This window comes from Trachemys scripta, chromosome 23, assembly GCF_013100865.1.
Source record: "Trachemys scripta elegans isolate TJP31775 chromosome 23, CAS_Tse_1.0, whole genome shotgun sequence".
Lineage (NCBI taxonomy): Eukaryota > Metazoa > Chordata > Testudines > Emydidae > Trachemys > Trachemys scripta.
In genome coordinates, this window is record NC_048320.1 from 3,337,297 (window position 1) to 3,353,908 (window position 16,612).

At 45.0% G+C, this 16,612-nt stretch overlaps 1 protein-coding gene across 2 annotated transcripts in view; it reads left to right on the top strand.

The window, feature by feature from the left end:
* The window catches only part of NSF (N-ethylmaleimide sensitive factor, vesicle fusing ATPase), a 159,709-nt gene that overhangs the window by 78,739 nt on the left and 64,358 nt on the right, over positions 1-16,612 (top strand). For both annotated transcript variants that reach the window (XM_034755726.1, XM_034755727.1), the window contains exons 9-12: positions 5,491-5,690; positions 11,627-11,792; positions 13,027-13,101; positions 15,381-15,568. In XM_034755726.1, coding sequence (XP_034611617.1) covers positions 5,491-5,690; positions 11,627-11,792; positions 13,027-13,101; positions 15,381-15,568 — 629 coding nt within the window. The remainder of the gene's footprint in view (positions 1-5,490; positions 5,691-11,626; positions 11,793-13,026; positions 13,102-15,380; positions 15,569-16,612) is intronic.

The following is a 16,612-nucleotide window of genomic DNA, read 5'->3' on the forward strand; positions in this document are numbered from 1 at the left end:
CTCTCGCCAGGCCCCTTTTTGCAGGTATTCTACATAAAAATGTAAGCATTCAATACAGGTGTTGCAAGAAACTTTCAAATCTGTTTGTGTACACGTGCCCTGACTTGCCAGGAGCCTTTTGTTTGCCTTCCTCAGCTCTGAGCACAGTGGAGCCATCTAAGTGTGCTTGGGATTCCCCTTCGAAGCATCATTCATCATCCAAATCCTGACTCATACTTCTTGGCTACACAGGAGATCATATTCTCCCACAAATGTACTAACAGTTCCTCTCCTGACACTAATTGGACAGGAATCACTTGTAATTTATCATTGCCTTGCTGGTTCCTGTGTAAAATGGTCTTTGCTACCAGTTTTTTGTTTTTTTCTGAACCCAGCTTTCTTGATAACATCTTTGTTGTGGCAAAACAATTTCATTGTTTTCTCAGTCCAGAAAATTTTTGTTGCTATGTGTAACAAAATTGAACTGTAGTTTTCTGAGGTTGCTTGAGAGGGCTGGATTCTCTTCGTTTTGGTATTCTTCTCTTTTGAAGCTGCAGAATTTTTTATTCACTGTGTTATACAGGCACAACATGAAAACATAAGACAGCAGCAAGAAAAACACAGTGGGGAAACAAACGAACACAGATCAAGGACAATGCCTTGCAATGCACATTTATTCAAATTGAAATTAACATAACTTGCCCAAGATTGTTCAGTTTGTGGCAGCACTAGAAATTGAACTCAGATCCTGTGTGCGCCAATTTGGCACCTTAAAAAGATGACCACCGTACTTCTCTATTAACCAGTATGTTAAATGCTGCAAGAGTTTTAATATGGGGTTTACACTAGAAAAAATAATCTAACAATAAAGCAGAAAGTCAACATGGATAAAAGGAAACTAATCTCTGAAAATAAACATGATCTATGTAGTTAACTATATCTGGCACTGAACTGGTTCCAGTGACTAATGGCTTTTTCTCCACAGAACAATTAAACACTCAAAGGTTTCTAAATATGTTTTTAGACTGATCTAATCTACTGGGACTCAAACATAGTTCTGAAACGTGTTCAAATATATCAGTACCAATTTTCCCAAGTAGTTCTGGCCTCCCAATTTTCCACTGGGAATACAAAGCAAATTAACTTAGTTCATTCATCAAAGTTAGATTTCCAGCATCAGTTGACCCCCTTTACCCCCATTTACTCTCCCCCTGCCCAGAATGTTTGTATGGGATCATGAGTAAGTGGGGGATGGGGTGCATGGAGTGGAGCTGGCTCCAGTGAATCCATATATTCAAGCATTCCCAAGCTCACAGCAGCCATTCTTGCTGCTGAAAGCTTCCCTGTCAATAAGTGGTGGGGATGTCATAGCTGGGATTCCACACTTGCTGTCAGTCTAACCCAATTGTCTTATGGGGTCCAGAAAGAACTTTCTTCTGCCGGGCAAGGTTGGCAAGGTGTCCGGTGGGTTTTTTCCTCTTTCCTTTGAGTGTATGTCTACACAGCAACTAGGGCCAGTGCCGGGTGTCTTGGCAGTTGAGTCAGGCTTGCAGGGCTGTTTCATTGCTGTGTAGACTTCCAGGCTCTAGGACCCTTAGAAGTGAGAGGGTCTCATAGCTTAGGCTCCCGCCCAAGCTTGGAAGTCTACACAGCAATGAAACAGCCCTGCAGCTTGAGCCAAAGTTGGCTGACATGGGCCAGCCGTGGGAGTCTAGCTGCTGTGTAGACCTATTCTGAGGGTCTTGGAGACCCGGTGGATGGGGATAATAAGGATGAGACAGGAGCACTGTTTTCAGGCTAGAGAAGGGTAGGGAAGGTGTGCGGAGCAATACATGTCCAATGCAGCTGGTGTCCAAATATGGGTGAGGGGCTGTAAGGGATTCTGTTAGCCTGTGAGGTGGGAGGCCGTCTTAAGTCTGCCCATTCTGAGCTCCCGATTGTTTGTGCCCCATCCTCCTGCATATGGGGAGGGTAGTGAAATTTAGTAGTGGACTAAATCACAAATTGAATGGCAGGGGTTTAGCCAAGGAAAGCTCCTTCATTCCTTGGTTTTATGGTGTGAGGCCATTTAACCCTTTGCTGGAGCTACTTAATGCCTGGTAGTTTGGAGAGTGTCAGTGCCTGTCTTTAATATTACAGTTAATAAAGTTGCATTCTCCTGTTTTAAATCCATTTGTGTGAGTCTTTATCTTTGCTCCCCCGTTTGTCATCATCAGCTGAAAATTAGGGCTCTTGCAGTACATGTGTAGTTTTTCACAGTGCTGCGTATGATGGAGCTGCTGTAGGTTTAATTTTCAGTTACAGTGACTGGAATAGCTAGCTAAGATTTTTGTGTTTTGACACTGAATGCATCACCATGCCATCTGAGCCCCTAAACTCCTGCATCTTTGTTGGAGTGCTGGTTTAGGATTACTGTGGGAAGCCTTGGGACTTGCTTGTGCATGTAAAATCATATCCATAAATGTTGCATTAAATGTGTTTGTATGCATTCAATAATAGTGTGTCCTGTGTTGCGTTCATAGTGGGGATTGGTTAATTCTTCCTATTGATCCTGTAGTAGTTCAGCTTTCTTGGATGACAAAAAGACACTCAGTTGTGTTGTTAGGGTTAAAATTCCTCACTTTGAAAGATCTCTTTTGGACTTAAACAAATAACTTTCTTGCTGTATAAGCTACTTTGGTTTTTTTCTTGCCTGTCTGGTACCAATTTTATTCAGCTATATCTGTGCTGCTAAGATTGTTCGTGTTTTCATAAGTTGCAGCCATGGTACTTCTAAGGATTTTACTTCTTCCTTTAGGGCCTTTTTGAGAAGCCGCCTAATGTAATGAAATCTTCCTTTAATGTTCAGGGTCGATCAGTTTATGGCACATCGAATCTCCCTAGGCAGGGCCATCTTAATGACTTCGCAGGGCCCTGCAAATTTGGCGCCCGTATTATATTACAGTAGAAAATAAATAGTAATTATTGCCTTTAAAATTTTATTGTGAACCAAAACACAACATAGGGATAATAGAAGAAAATGTATCTATATTTTGCTGGTTTAAAAGCATCACTTTCTAGATTTGCGAGCAGCAAAGTCATAAATGACATCTGCAAATTCAATTTTCTGAAGCCCTTCGGACTCAGTATTCATCAGAGCCTGGATAAAATATTTTTTCACACATCACTGCTGTGGTCTCCTTTCTGTGGGGGCCCTGGGCATGTGGCCTGTTTGCCCCTGCCTTAAGACATCCCTGCATATGCTGAACCTGATTCTATTGTGGTTGCTCTTATTTAGTGGTTCAGCTCCAGTTAATTCTTGAATTAACTTGTGTGTGTTGTTTAAGCCTCTTCCCTTGTGTGCTCTAGAACTAGCTGTTATTTAAATCATTTAAAATTTCACACTGTTGCTTCTGTCAGCTTTCATAGAATATCAGGGTTGGAAGGGATCTCAGGAGGTCATCTAGTCCAACCCTTTGCTCAAAGCAGGACCAATCCCCAGAGAGATTTTTACCCCAGTTCCCTAAATGGCCCCCTCAAGGATTGAACTCACAACCCTGGGTTTAGCAGGCCAATGCTCAAACCACTGAGCTATCCCTCCCCCCTTTGTCCCATTTGGCCAGTTTATCTGGGGGTAGTTGAACTCCATTATCATCATTTTTTTAGACAATGCTGCCTATCTGATCTCTCTTGACATTTTGCAGTCAATTTCCTTTTCTTTGTTTTGAGGCGGTATGTATAGCCCTATGAATATTTTTGCAACTTGGTATTTGTATCTGTCCTGATTTAGCTGGGTGGGTCCCAACACTCAGAATGTTTATCTCGCTGTTCTGTAGAATCTTTTTCAATCCAACATTCATCCCCAACTGCTTCAGTCTAGTCTACAGCCAGGTATTACAGTATCCCATAGATACTTTTTTTAATTCCGCCATCTTTCCATAATGGATATGATATCATGGTCTTCCATTGCAAGGCACTCTAGTTCATCTATTTTTAGTTTTAAACTTTCCATATTTGTATATAAAAGTTTATAGTTTTATTTTGACCAGATGGCCTATCTTTATTTACTTGTCTTAGGATTTATACTGCCACCGATCATCATAGTAGCTTATTGCATACATCTTTTTCTCTCATATGGGTCATTAGCTAGGTTTGAACCAACTATCTTCAAATGTTTAGTGGTTGGCTTTCTAAACTCTGTATTCTAGGCTCAGCATAAGTTCTGGGCTTGATGCAGGAGTCACTGAGTGAAATTCTCTGGCCTGTGGTATGTAGGCAGTCAAATTAGATAGATCCAGTGCTGTTTCTACTGGGATCCTGCATGGATGTGCTCTTGGCCCAATGCTGTTAAATATCTTTATCAGTGATGTGAAAGAACATAGGAATAGTCAGACTGGATCAGACCTGTGGGCCATCTAGTGCCTTGACTCAGAATGTGGCCTTCACCAGATGCTTCTGAGGAAGGTGCAAGAAACTCTGTAGTATGTAGATGTAGGATAATCTGCCTAAACCTAACACCTAATAGAGGGCTTGAGTTCTTAAGCATTAATTTTATATTCCTTCCAGAAATTACAGTTAGCTATAACACTGGATAATGTTGGTATCCATAGAAATATCCAAGCCCTCTTTTGAATCTTACCAAGTTCTTGGCCTGAGTGATATCTTGTGGCAATGTGTTCCACAGTCTAATTATGCATAGTGTGAAAATATCTAATCATTGCTAGTAAAGTTTACAGATGACACAAACTGGGGGATTGGTCCTGCTTTGAGCAGGGGGTTGGACTAGATGACCTCCTGGGGTCCCTTCCAGCCCTGATATTCTCTGATATATATTCTATGACTGGTAAATGATCAGTCAGTTGTACGAGCAATCAGGATCACATGGTAAACTGGACTCATTTGAGCAACATGCCTCACGGTTAGAGAAATTTTAAGAAGCTCACTGTAATTCATCCAACAGAGGATTAAATGGTGACTTGAAATACGTACCTGGGGAGAAGGAAAGTAGAAGGCTTTTTAATCTAGCACACAAAGGCTGAAATCTAAAGGTGGACAAATTCAAACTAAAAATTAAGACAGTAACCACTAGATCAACTTCCCCTGGGACGTGTTGGATTCTCCATCAGCTGAAGTCTTTAAATCAAGAAGAAGAAGAAAAAAAAAAAAAAAAAAAACAGTAACTCAACCAAAAGTTCTGGGCTTGATGCAGGAATCACTGTGTGAAATTCTCTGGCCTGTGTTATGCAGGAAGTCAGGCTAAAGGATTTAATGGTCCCTACTGACCTTAAAAATATATTAATCTATTAAGAGTTTCCAGAATCAGAACAAGGAAAGGCCCAGTGTGTCAGGTACAGGAGCCACTTTTAGCAACACATTTTCTCTTCTCCCTGCTGCTATTCAAACTGCATAGGTAAATGCAATGGCCTCGATCGGCTCAGGGTTATGCTCACACAAAAACTTCCATTTCCCATTAACGGTTACTTTTGTATATCTTTCAGTTACCCTGCTTCTTATGCTTCCTTTTTTTTCTAGGCTGCAAGCACGTGAAAGGCATCCTGCTATATGGACCGCCAGGCTGTGGTAAAACACTGATGGCTAGACAGATTGGCAAGATGCTGAATGCCAGAGAACCAAAGGTGGTCAACGGTCCAGAAATCCTTAACAAATATGTAGGAGAGTCTGAGGCCAACATCCGCAAGCTCTTTGCTGATGCAGAAGAGGAGCAAAGGAGGGTAATGCAAAAATAAATAAGTAGCAAAGTCAATATGCCAATGTATGAAGAATGACTGAAGGTTTACTTTTCAATAAGTCTTGGAACACCAGGGAAGTTCCAGAAGCCTGGAAGAAAGCTAATGTTGTGCCAATATTTAAAAAGGGTAAACGGGTAAGATAATGGAGTGGTTGATAAGGGACTTGATTAATAGAGAACTAAAGAAGGGTAATATAATTAATGCCAATCAACATGGATTTATGAAAAATAAACCCTGTTAAACTAACTTGATTTCTTTTTTTTGATGAGATTACAAGTATGGTTGATAAAGTTAATAGTGTGAATGTAATATACTTGAACTTTTATAAGGCATTTGACTTGGTACTGCATGACATTTTGATTAAAATACTACAAAGATATAAGATTAACATGGCACACATGAAATGGATTAAAAGTTGGCTAACTGATAGGTCTCAAAATGTAGTTGTAAACAGGGAATGTTCATCGAACGGGAGTGTTTCTAGTGCCCTCCTTCCCCTTCCTCTTCCCCCTGGGATTGGTTCTTGGATATTTAGCATTTTAATTAATAACATGGAAGAAAACATAAAATCATCACAGATAAAGTTTGCAGGTGACACACAAATTGGGAGAGTGATATATAATTAAGGGCAGGTCACTGATACAGAGCAGTCTGATCGCTTGGAGAGCTTGTGGAAGCTCACAACGTGTTTTAATATAAATGTCCATTTCTGCCATGGGAACAAAGACTGTAGGCTTTACTTACAGGATGGGAGACTCTATCCTGGGAAACAATGATTCTGAAAAAGATTTGGGGGTCATGGTAGACGTTCAGCTGAGCATTACCTCCCAGTGTGAAGCTGTGGCCAAAAGGATGATGTGATCCTTGGATGCATACACAGATGAATCTCAAGTAGGAGTAGAGAGGTTATTTTACCTCGCTACGTGGCACTGATGTGACCGCTGCTGGAATATTGTGTCCAGTTCTGGTGTCCGTAATTCAAGAAGGATGTTGACAAATCGGAGAGCATTCAGAGAAGAGAATGATTAAAGGATTAGAAAACCTGCTGTACAGTGATAGACCCAAGGAACTCAACCTATTTAACAAAGAGAAGGTTCAGGGATGATTTGATTACAATCTGTAAGTGCCTACATGGGGAACAAATATATGGCAAAGGGCTCTTCAGGCTATCAGAGAAAGATTTAACATGATCTAATGGCTGGAAGTTGAAGCTAGACAAATTCAGAGTGGAAATAAGGCATAATTTTTTGAAATGATTATAATTAATCAATGGAACAACTTAACAAGGGTCATGTTGGTTTGTCCATCATTGAGTGTTTTGAAATCAAGATTGGATGTTTGTCTAAAAGATCTGTTTTAGGAATTATTTGTAGACTTCCTAAGGTCTGTGCTATGCAGGTCAGACTGGATGATCACAATGGTCCCTTCTGGTCTTGGAATCTAGGACTAGTTGGAAGATTATTACCCTGTGCATTGAGAGAGTGACTCACTGATCAGCATGTGGTGTTTGCTACTCCTGGGAGTCACTTTGTGAATCTGAATGGCAATAGTTTCCCCTATTAACAATAAAACTATCCCCATTCTGTCCCTTCCAGGCTATCTCTGTACCCTAAAAGTACTGCAGTTTCACTTATGCGCTGAGTCATGATTTAATCTGTAAGTAGGGTTGCCAAGTTTCTACTCGCACAAAACCGAACACCCTTCTCTGAGACCCTGCCCTTGCCCCGCCCCTTCTCCGGGGCTCAGGTAAGGCCTGCCCCCCGCTCACTCCATCCCCCTTCCCTCTGTCGCTTGCTCTCCCCACCCTCACTTACTTGCTTATTTTCACCAGGCTGGCTGAGGGGGCTGGGGTGCAAGGTGCGGGCTCTGGGGTATAGGAGGGAGTTCCGGGCTTTGGGGGTGGAGCCAAGGGGTTCAGAATATGGGACTGGGCTCCAGGCTAAGGCAGGGGTTTGGGGTGTGGGAGGAGGTATGGGCTCTGGGCTGGGGGTGCAGGTTCTGGGGTGGGGCCAGAAATGAGGGGTTCAGGGTGCGGGAGGGGGCTCTGGGCTGGGGCAGGAGATTGGGGTGCAGGGGAAGTGAGGGCTCTGGTTGGATGTGCAGGCTTTAATGTGGGGCTAGGGATGAGGGTTTTTGGGTGCAGGGGGCTGAGGGGTTCAGAGGGCGGGAGGGGGATCAGGGCTGGGGCAGGGGGTTGGGGCCCAGGAGAGGGTCAGGGGTGCAGGCTTCAGATGGCACTTACCTGAAGCAGCTTCCAGAAGTAGCGGCATGTTCCCCTTCCTGCTTCTATGTGGAGGTGCGGCCAGGTGGCTCTGCCCGGTCTGCAGGCGCCATCCCCGCAGCTCCCATTGGCCACAGTTCCTGGCTAATGGGAGCTGCGGGGGCAGCGCTTGGGGCAGGGGCTGCCCCTGTGCGTAGGAGCTGGAGCGGGGACATGCCGGCGGCTTCCTGGGAGCTGCACGGTGTGGAGGCTAGCGGGGAGCCTGCCTTAGCGCTGCTGCACGGTGTTGCCAACCGGACAGTAAATGGCACAGTCAGCAGTGCTAACCAGAGTCGCCAGGATCCCTTTTCGACTGGGTGTTCCGGTCGATAACCAGACACCTGGTCACCCTATCTGTAAGAGCTGTCAACACTTGGATCCTATGGTGAGAGAAGATGCTAGAGTAGGTTGGGGTTAGATAGCACTCAAACTGGAGTAGTGATAGCCATCTTAGACAAGTAAAAGCAGCTTCTCTGTCCCAAGTTTTGTGGTCATGCTCAGTTAGGATGTTATTGGCAGCTCCTGGTAAATGGGGGAGCGTTTGGAAGTATTCTTGTGGGGTTTTTTGTACTGGTTTTGCATCATATTTTTCATGACTGTTTTGTTTCTGGTATCTGCTTCAGACAGCATCAAGAGCAAGGAAATGGGTCCCAAATTTTGCTCTCAGACCCTTTGAAGTTGGTGGGAGCTTTGCCACTGACTTCAGCAGTCACAGGATAAAGACATAAATGCCTCAAATTCACATTTTCCCTCAATGTGCTGCACCGTCGAAGTTTGGGCTCTCATATTCTTTGTCCAAGATTGTATGTTACCTTCATCTGTCACTAATTTTTCCCACTAAAAAACCTGGCTAGCAAGCAGGACAATAATGCAAAACTAATGTTGGTAAATTGAATTGCCCTGTTAGGATGGGGAGTGGATACAGGGGACAAGGGAATGAGTTAACTTTTTCTGTACCTGTTAAATTTTCTGTACAGCCACCACGGAAGGCAGTTTTTAATAGCCAGCCATAGCTTAAAAGTCTAAATACTGTTTATGTGTGATGCAGCAGAAATAACATGTTAGAGGCGACTCTTGGTAGTTTGTGCCTGCTACAGGAAAAGTGTCCTCTCTGTGATTTTGACAAGATCCTTTGCTGAAGGCAAGGCAGAATTTGAAGTTTATAAGGATTTGTATTTTCCTCTAAAAATATACTGATCAGCTACAGCTGTAGGGGTATCAGGAGAGTGTTAATTTGAGCCCCTGCAAGTCCCTTCCTCTCCAGTTTATTGCTATAAAATTGGTATCTGTGAGCTCTTTCTCCTTTGAGGTACACACCTGTTAAAATTTATGCTGGCTGGAGGAGGTGGTCCTGATGACAAGTCATGAGATTAGAAAAGTCTTGGAAAGGTCACAATTGTAATGACTTGTGCTGGGGGCAGATTGCCAGCACGACAGCGTATTCACGCATACTGTTCACATTGTCTCCAGCTCCGTGCTAGACGCACAAGATTGTCTTTTGAAGCAGGATTTTGGAGGGGAGAAAATGGCTTGACAGTGTAAATATGGGCAGAAAAAAGATGCTGCCTTATTCTCTCCCACTGGCATCTGGTGGATGTTTGAGCGATTGAGGGTTAGATTGAGGTATTTATTGTATATTTAGAGTTTGGCCAAGTTGGTTTGAATTAATATTCTCTTTTAAAAATGTGCTTAGGAAGAGGTAATTGGGGACAGTGTCATGTGAACAAACAGCTTATAAGCCTCATCTACCGTAGGGTGTTGCACACATCCGAGCTTCTATAGGCCGGGTGCATTGCACGCTCCAGGGGCTCCTTTCATCCTTCTGTTGCCCCATGAGTTCCCTGTGTGCCACTCTCTCTGTAACTCCACCCAACCCCATGCTGGGGCTCTGCGTGCCCAATCCCCACCCCCCGCAAGGCTGTATGTCTCACACGTTTTCCCCTCTGCCACATACGTGGGGCTTCCTCCCATTCTCCTCCTCCCCACCCCACATCACTGCTTCTCTTATCACCATTCCCCAAATGTAAAAGTTAAATATATCTAGGAACTCAGAATACAGACCCTACTTACAGAATGGGAGCTACTATCCTGGGAATCAGTGATTCTGAAAAGATCTTGCAGGGTCCTGGTGGATAACTCATAGATTCCAAGTCCAGAAGGGACCATTGTGGTCATCTAGACTGGCCTCCTGGATAGCACAGGCCATTGAACTTCCCAAAATAACCAGCTGAACATGAGCTGTGCCCAAAAAGGTGAATGCGATCCTGGGATGCATAAATGGGAATATTGAGTAGGAATAGGGAGGTTCTATTCCCTCTGTATTTGGCGCCTGTGTGCGCTGCTGGAATCCAGTTCTGCTGTCCACAGTTCAAAAAGGATGTTGATAAATTGGAGAGGGTTCAGAGCAGAACCACGAAAATGATGAAAGGATCCGAAAACCTGTCTTATAATGTTAGTCTTAAGGAGCTTAATCTATTTATCTTAACAAAGAGAAGGGTAAGCAATGACATGACCAAAGTCTATAAATACCTACCTGAGAAACAGAATTTTTTCTGTTACACTTGTCCTTTTATACGTGGTATACTCTCCCTGTGAAGGTACTTATACACTGTAATCAAGTCACCTTAGAGACCAGACAATGATATAACAAAATCCAAGGACTGCAAGTTGAAATGAGATGAATTCAGACGAAGTAATGTACAGATTTTTATCAGTTCAGGTAATTAACCATTTGGGTCATAGTGGTTTCTTCATCGCTGGCAATTTTTAAATCAAAAGGTTATTCTTGTTGATCACAGTGGTCCCTTCTTCTTTGACTGATGGTCCCTGTGTGTTGTGGAAGCAGGGAAAGAAGAGAGGATTTAAGTGCAGCCATTTAAGTGCTGTGTTCTTCCCTTGCAATTGCATGTCCTAAATAAAGCTGTCTCTGATTTTGTTGCTTCCAACCTGAGAGTGGAATTCGTTTCTTCCACAGTGTATTCCAGCATTGATGCTCATGCACTCACTTTATGCGACTGAGGCTGGAAGATTCTTGCTAGCAGGTGCATCTTCTAGCAAGAATCTTCTGGTCTCAGATGTGCAGAGCACATGCACACCCATAATGAAATACAGATGGGGAGCACACATTTGCAACTACTTTGTAAGATGCAGGGTATTACTATAAGCTATAAGGTGAAACCTTCCTTTCTGTGACAAAAATGTTTACTCCTCTTAAAGGCCTCCTGGTATCCAGGACCTTGTTCAGACTATTACTTAAAGGAGTTATGTTAACATGTGCTAACAGATTTTAAAATTCTCATGTAGACAAGGCACATGCTGCATTTAACATGTGCCAAATTGGTCAAGTTAAAGCTGAGGGGGAGCCTTAAATTTAACTCAGCCACTTTAACACATGACCTCATATAGACCTAAAATGAGGTAGCACATTAGCTAACGTTATCCCTCCTTTAAATCCTAGTGTAGACCAGGCTATGGAATGATAAGAACTTGACCTACAGGATGTCTGCCACAGCATTTTGTAGGGATCACTGATAAAAACATGCCAATGCCTCAGTGTTCTCTCACCAACAGGAGCCAAGAAAGGGTAGAATATTAGCCATTTTGTCTGGTCAATTTCATTGATAACTTTGGGCATTCTTATATTATTTCTTTCCAATAGCTTGGGGCAAACAGTGGTCTCCACATCATAATCTTCGATGAAATTGATGCCATCTGCAAGCAGAGAGGGAGCATGATGGGCAGCACTGGGGTCCATGATACCGTCGTTAACCAGCTGCTGTCTAAAATCGATGGGGTGGAACAGCTAAATAACATCCTGGTCATTGGTATGAAAACCTCACGCATGACGCCGCAGTTTCTAAAAGGGCAGGTTAGGCAGGATCCCTGGGTTTGGAAATGTGTTATCCACCGCCCCTCCCACTGTGCTAGCTCTAACAGAAGCTGCAAAATCCCCTCCCACTAAGGCCGTGATGACAAATAACTGCAGTTGGGCTGCTGCAAGGCATTCTGGAAACAAAAACTGGACTTATTCAAATGAGCTATGCCCAGAATTGCGGCTTTTTGTCCAAGGAAAACTGTGGTGTAATGTAAGAGACTCCAATTGCTGGTCTTAGTAAGAAAGGGGAAGAAATTTTGTTTCTGTATTTTGAGATAAAATGCACAAGAAGAAAAAACTTGTATTGACGGGAATCTCAAAGTATGAAGAGCAATGAAATAAAGATTGAGAACCCAATGCTTAAAAGGAGAGACTTAATGACTCAGACACTATAAAATGACAGACAATTGGGGTGGGGCTGTCTTGGCAGAGTGGGAACGAAATATTTGGCTTCAACATTTGTAATCTGAGGATTTCAGCGGCGGTCAGGAGTTTAGTCCTGACAAAGCTCTCTATCCTCAGGACAGGTACAGGCCAGATGGGGGCACTGGGAGCTTCCCTGCCTTTCTCCACCAGCGTGCCTCAGCCCTCGTATGCTCGGAGAGACCAAGAGTGATAGGGGCATTAAGTCTGAAGTGCCTGTTCATACCATAGCGCCTCTGCCAACTAAGCCATCAGCACTAGTGTTGTGGCACTTTTGAATATCCCTTTAATCGGTTCTCTAGTAATTCTTTAGTTATGTCAGCTTGCTTTAGTTTTCCTTGCTCTTAAAGGCCTCCATTTGGGGTGATCCAAGATATCAGAGAGCCTTGTGGGTTCCCATGTTCAGTCTTGTGGGGGAGCATGGGTAACCCAGTCAGTGTGATGCTCTGTCCCCCTCCAGTGGTACCTGGCAGACAGAGTTTGGTGAGTCTGCTACAGCCTTGGCTAACTGAGCTGGGTCTTGTAATTCAGGAATTGGAACTTGTGTTTAGCTCCAGAGGTGCTAGGTTCAATCCTGGCTGCTGACAACCCACATGACATTACACAGACCTCCAAAAGTGCTGCGGCTTTTTTTAGTAGTCCTCTTTATTTTCTCTCTCAAAATCGTCTCCTTGACTTTATAAGGCTGTATTGAACATTCAGGTGATAGTTAGAAACTTAGTCTCAGCTAACGCTTCGTTTGGCTTCACCTTTGTTCTTAGGAATGACCAACAGACCAGACCTGATTGATGAGGCCCTGTTGCGACCTGGCAGATTGGAGGTGAAAATGGAGATTGGTAAGCGGGCAATAGCCTATCGCTACAGTGCATAACTGCAAAGTTTGGTGCAGCTCCATGCGGGACATTTTATGTAAATTATCAAAAAGAACGAGGAGTACTTGTGGCACCATAGAGACTGATGAAGTGGGTTTTAGCCCATGAAAGCTTATGCTCAAATAAATTTGTTAGTTTCTAAGGTGCCACAAGTCCTCCTGTTCTTTTTGCTGAGGCAGACTAACAGGGCTGCCACTCTGAAACATGTAAATTATGTAATTAGCTTGTATATTTACATACAGTCATAGATATTGCCTTTCAAAAGTGTCGTTTTAGTGCTGGTGAAAGGCATTGGATTGACAACAGATTCCCTTGGGAGCAGGTGTAAGCAGGCAGGAACCTTAACAAATAGTAGAGAGCAGCCAGAGAGAAGGTGGAGAGGCCCCCTGTCTTCCTGGTTAGCAGGTGCCACTTTAGCCATCAGGATGAGTTCTAGCTAAGGCTTTGTTTTAGTCACGGGTATTTTTAGTAAAAGTCATGGACAGATCACGGGCAATGAACAAAAATTCACGGCCCGTGACCTGTCCATGACTTGTACTATATACCCCTGACTAAAACTTGGGCCACGGGTGCTGGCTGGAGCGGCACATGGCCCAGAACCTAAGTTCCCTCTAAGCTGCACGGCCGCACAGCCACCTATTAAGTGCCGCGCAGGCACTCAGGGTTGCAGTGGGGAGAGATGCCTCTCGCCCGGCCCGGACCTGCTGCAGCCGGGAGAGAGGCGCCCCTCCCCCAGCCCCAACCCAGCCTGGCCCGGACCTGCTGTGGCTGTGGGAGTGCTGTCCCGGCCCCAACCCAGTCCTGGCCCAGACCTGCTGTGGGGGGAGAGATCTGGCAGGAGTCCTCTCTTCCCGCCATAGTCCTGGGACAGCCTGCACCCCAAGCCCCTCATCCCCGGCCCACCATAGAACCTGCTCCCCCAACCCTCTGCCCCCGCCCTCATCCCCCTCCCACATTCCGAACCCCTTGGCCCCACCCCCACCACATGAATGTGCATCAATATGAAGGTGATGTGTCACACATCACCTCTATATTGGTGCCCATAACAAAATTCATTCTGCACATGGATGAAAAAATTAGAGGGGACACTGCCTGGGACCCCTGCTGGTGCTGGGGGGGCTCGGCGGCGGTACGCAGCTTGGGACCCCCTGCTGGTGTTTGTGGCAGGGGCCGTTAGAGGAACTGGCAAGCTCCCTACCCAGCTCCGTGCAGCTCCCTGGAAGCAGCTGGCATGTCCCTGCAGCTCCTAGGGGGAGGGAAGGCTAGGGGGCTCCGCATGCTGCCCCGCCACGAGCTCCAGTTCTGCAACATCTATTGGCTGGGAACCACAGCCAATGGGAGCTGCGGGGCTGGGATCTGCATATAGAGGCAGCACACAGAACCCCCTGGCTCCTCCATCTTGGAGCTGCAGGGACATGCCGGCTGCTTCTGGGGAGCCCTCCCCATAAGGTAAGCGCCGCCCTGCACCCCAGCCTCCTGACACAGCCTGAGCCCCCTCCCACACCCAAACTGCTGCTGCAGGCCTTGCAGCCTTAATTATAGTCCAAACTCCCCTGCTTGCCCATAGCCCCATCAAATGCATGACTTTCACTCTGGGCTGCAGGAATGCATGAGGCCAGCCTGCCTGCATGTGTGACACGTGGCAGCTGGGATTCAGGAACTGAATACAGGAGTTTCTTCTCTGCCAGTGCCTTGCTGCATGACCAAGTCACTTAAACCTCATGTGTCATTTTCTCCATCTGTAAATGGGGGATAATGCTAACTAAAGGCTTGTTAGACTTAGTTTGCAGCAACCTGGGACGTGACTCTCCCCTGCACTAGCTTGCCGCACGCTAAGTGTCTGTGTGGACTTTGCTGCTGCACAAGAAGAATTCTGTAACGCGCTTTGATCTACCACACTTTGAAATGGCATTAAATTAACTAGGGAGCTTTTAGTGCACAGCAGCAAGGTGCACATGGGTGTCTAGTTTGGGGTACATTCACACCCTCGCTTGCTGCGAACTAAGTGGTCATGTCCACAAGCCCTAATCACAGGGGGGCTGAGATGTCATTAATGTTTTTTGAGGTTCTCTGATAAGTCATTGTAAAGTATTCTTCTACGTACATGAATGGAGGCTGCTCATGGAGCAATCACCTGTATGCTGGAGCTGTAAGGAGAGGCTGCCAGTAACACTGTTGTTCTGAAGTTGCTGCTTTGAGACAGCAGAGGACAAGGACTGACACTTTCTGTTTACAATTCTCAGGTTTACCAGATGAGAAGGGCCGACTTCAGATTCTTCATATCCACACAGCCAGGATGCGGGAACACGAGCTGTTGTCTGAAGATGTAGATATTAAAGAATTGTCTGTGGAGACCAAAAACTTCAGTGGTGCTGAATTAGAGGGTCTGGTGCGAGCAGCACAGTCTACTGCTATGAACAGACACATAAAGGTCAGTCACGGTTTCCCCCACCAGAAAATAGACAAAAAAAGTGAAATTGGTTCACTTGTATGATGTTTTTTGTTCTGGGTGTATAATGGAGCCTCTACATACCTCAGGAGTGGGATCTCACATGGATTCCAAGCTATGAACATGTAATTGTTTTTCACGTGGACGAAATATGTCCATCTCCTGCATGTGTCCCCTAAATGCCGACCATGCGGCCCTGAATGAACATGCAAGAGAACTGGCGTAGTGATGAATCAGGTGCATCAACAGATTCATAAAAAGATTGAAAGGAAAGCAGTTAACCAATTACAGTGGTTTGGAGGCAGGGTGTTGTGTGTGTTTGAATAATCTTTGGGACTTGTGGAAGTTCTTCAGTGTGTATCAGGGTGGATCCCCTAGTAGATGCCCATGTGCCTCATGGGCATGAGTTCAGTCTTTTGAATAGCGGTGTTCTTCACAGCCGCGCACATACCCAGTATCTTCTTGTGCCCCCATGTGAGGGCAATAAGGGGCGGAGGGGTCGTGACCCCCTATTGGTTCTGTCTTACCACCCCAGCAGCAAGGTGAACCTAGCGAGTATGTGACCTGTTACTTTCTTCAGAGCTTTAAAAATGTGTTTTTCATAATTTTGGTGAAAAACTTCATCTTCTCCACTGGTTTAAATTGGTTGTTAAAAACACACCCCAAAAACATTTCTTGGCAGCCCCCCCCAGTGCACAGCATGGTGAGGCACTATTTGCCAATTCCCATACCTTAGGGCAGACTCTAAGGCATCAGGGATTAAACCTTGACCCCTGTGATTGCCTAATCCCCCTCACAGACAGACGTCGTTTCGATGCCTGTTCTACTTGGGATAGAGCCATATTCTGGACATGTGCTCTGCTTGCAAGTCCACGGCTGTAAGCTACATCTGCTAGAGCCCTCCGTGCGGATCACTTCTGACCCAGAATAAACACTAATGGGCAGACCAGAGCCAAAGAAGAAATGAGTCAGTGCTTCCTCAACCAGACACGATACTCCTGGATCTTGAGGGAATGCAGCATTGAA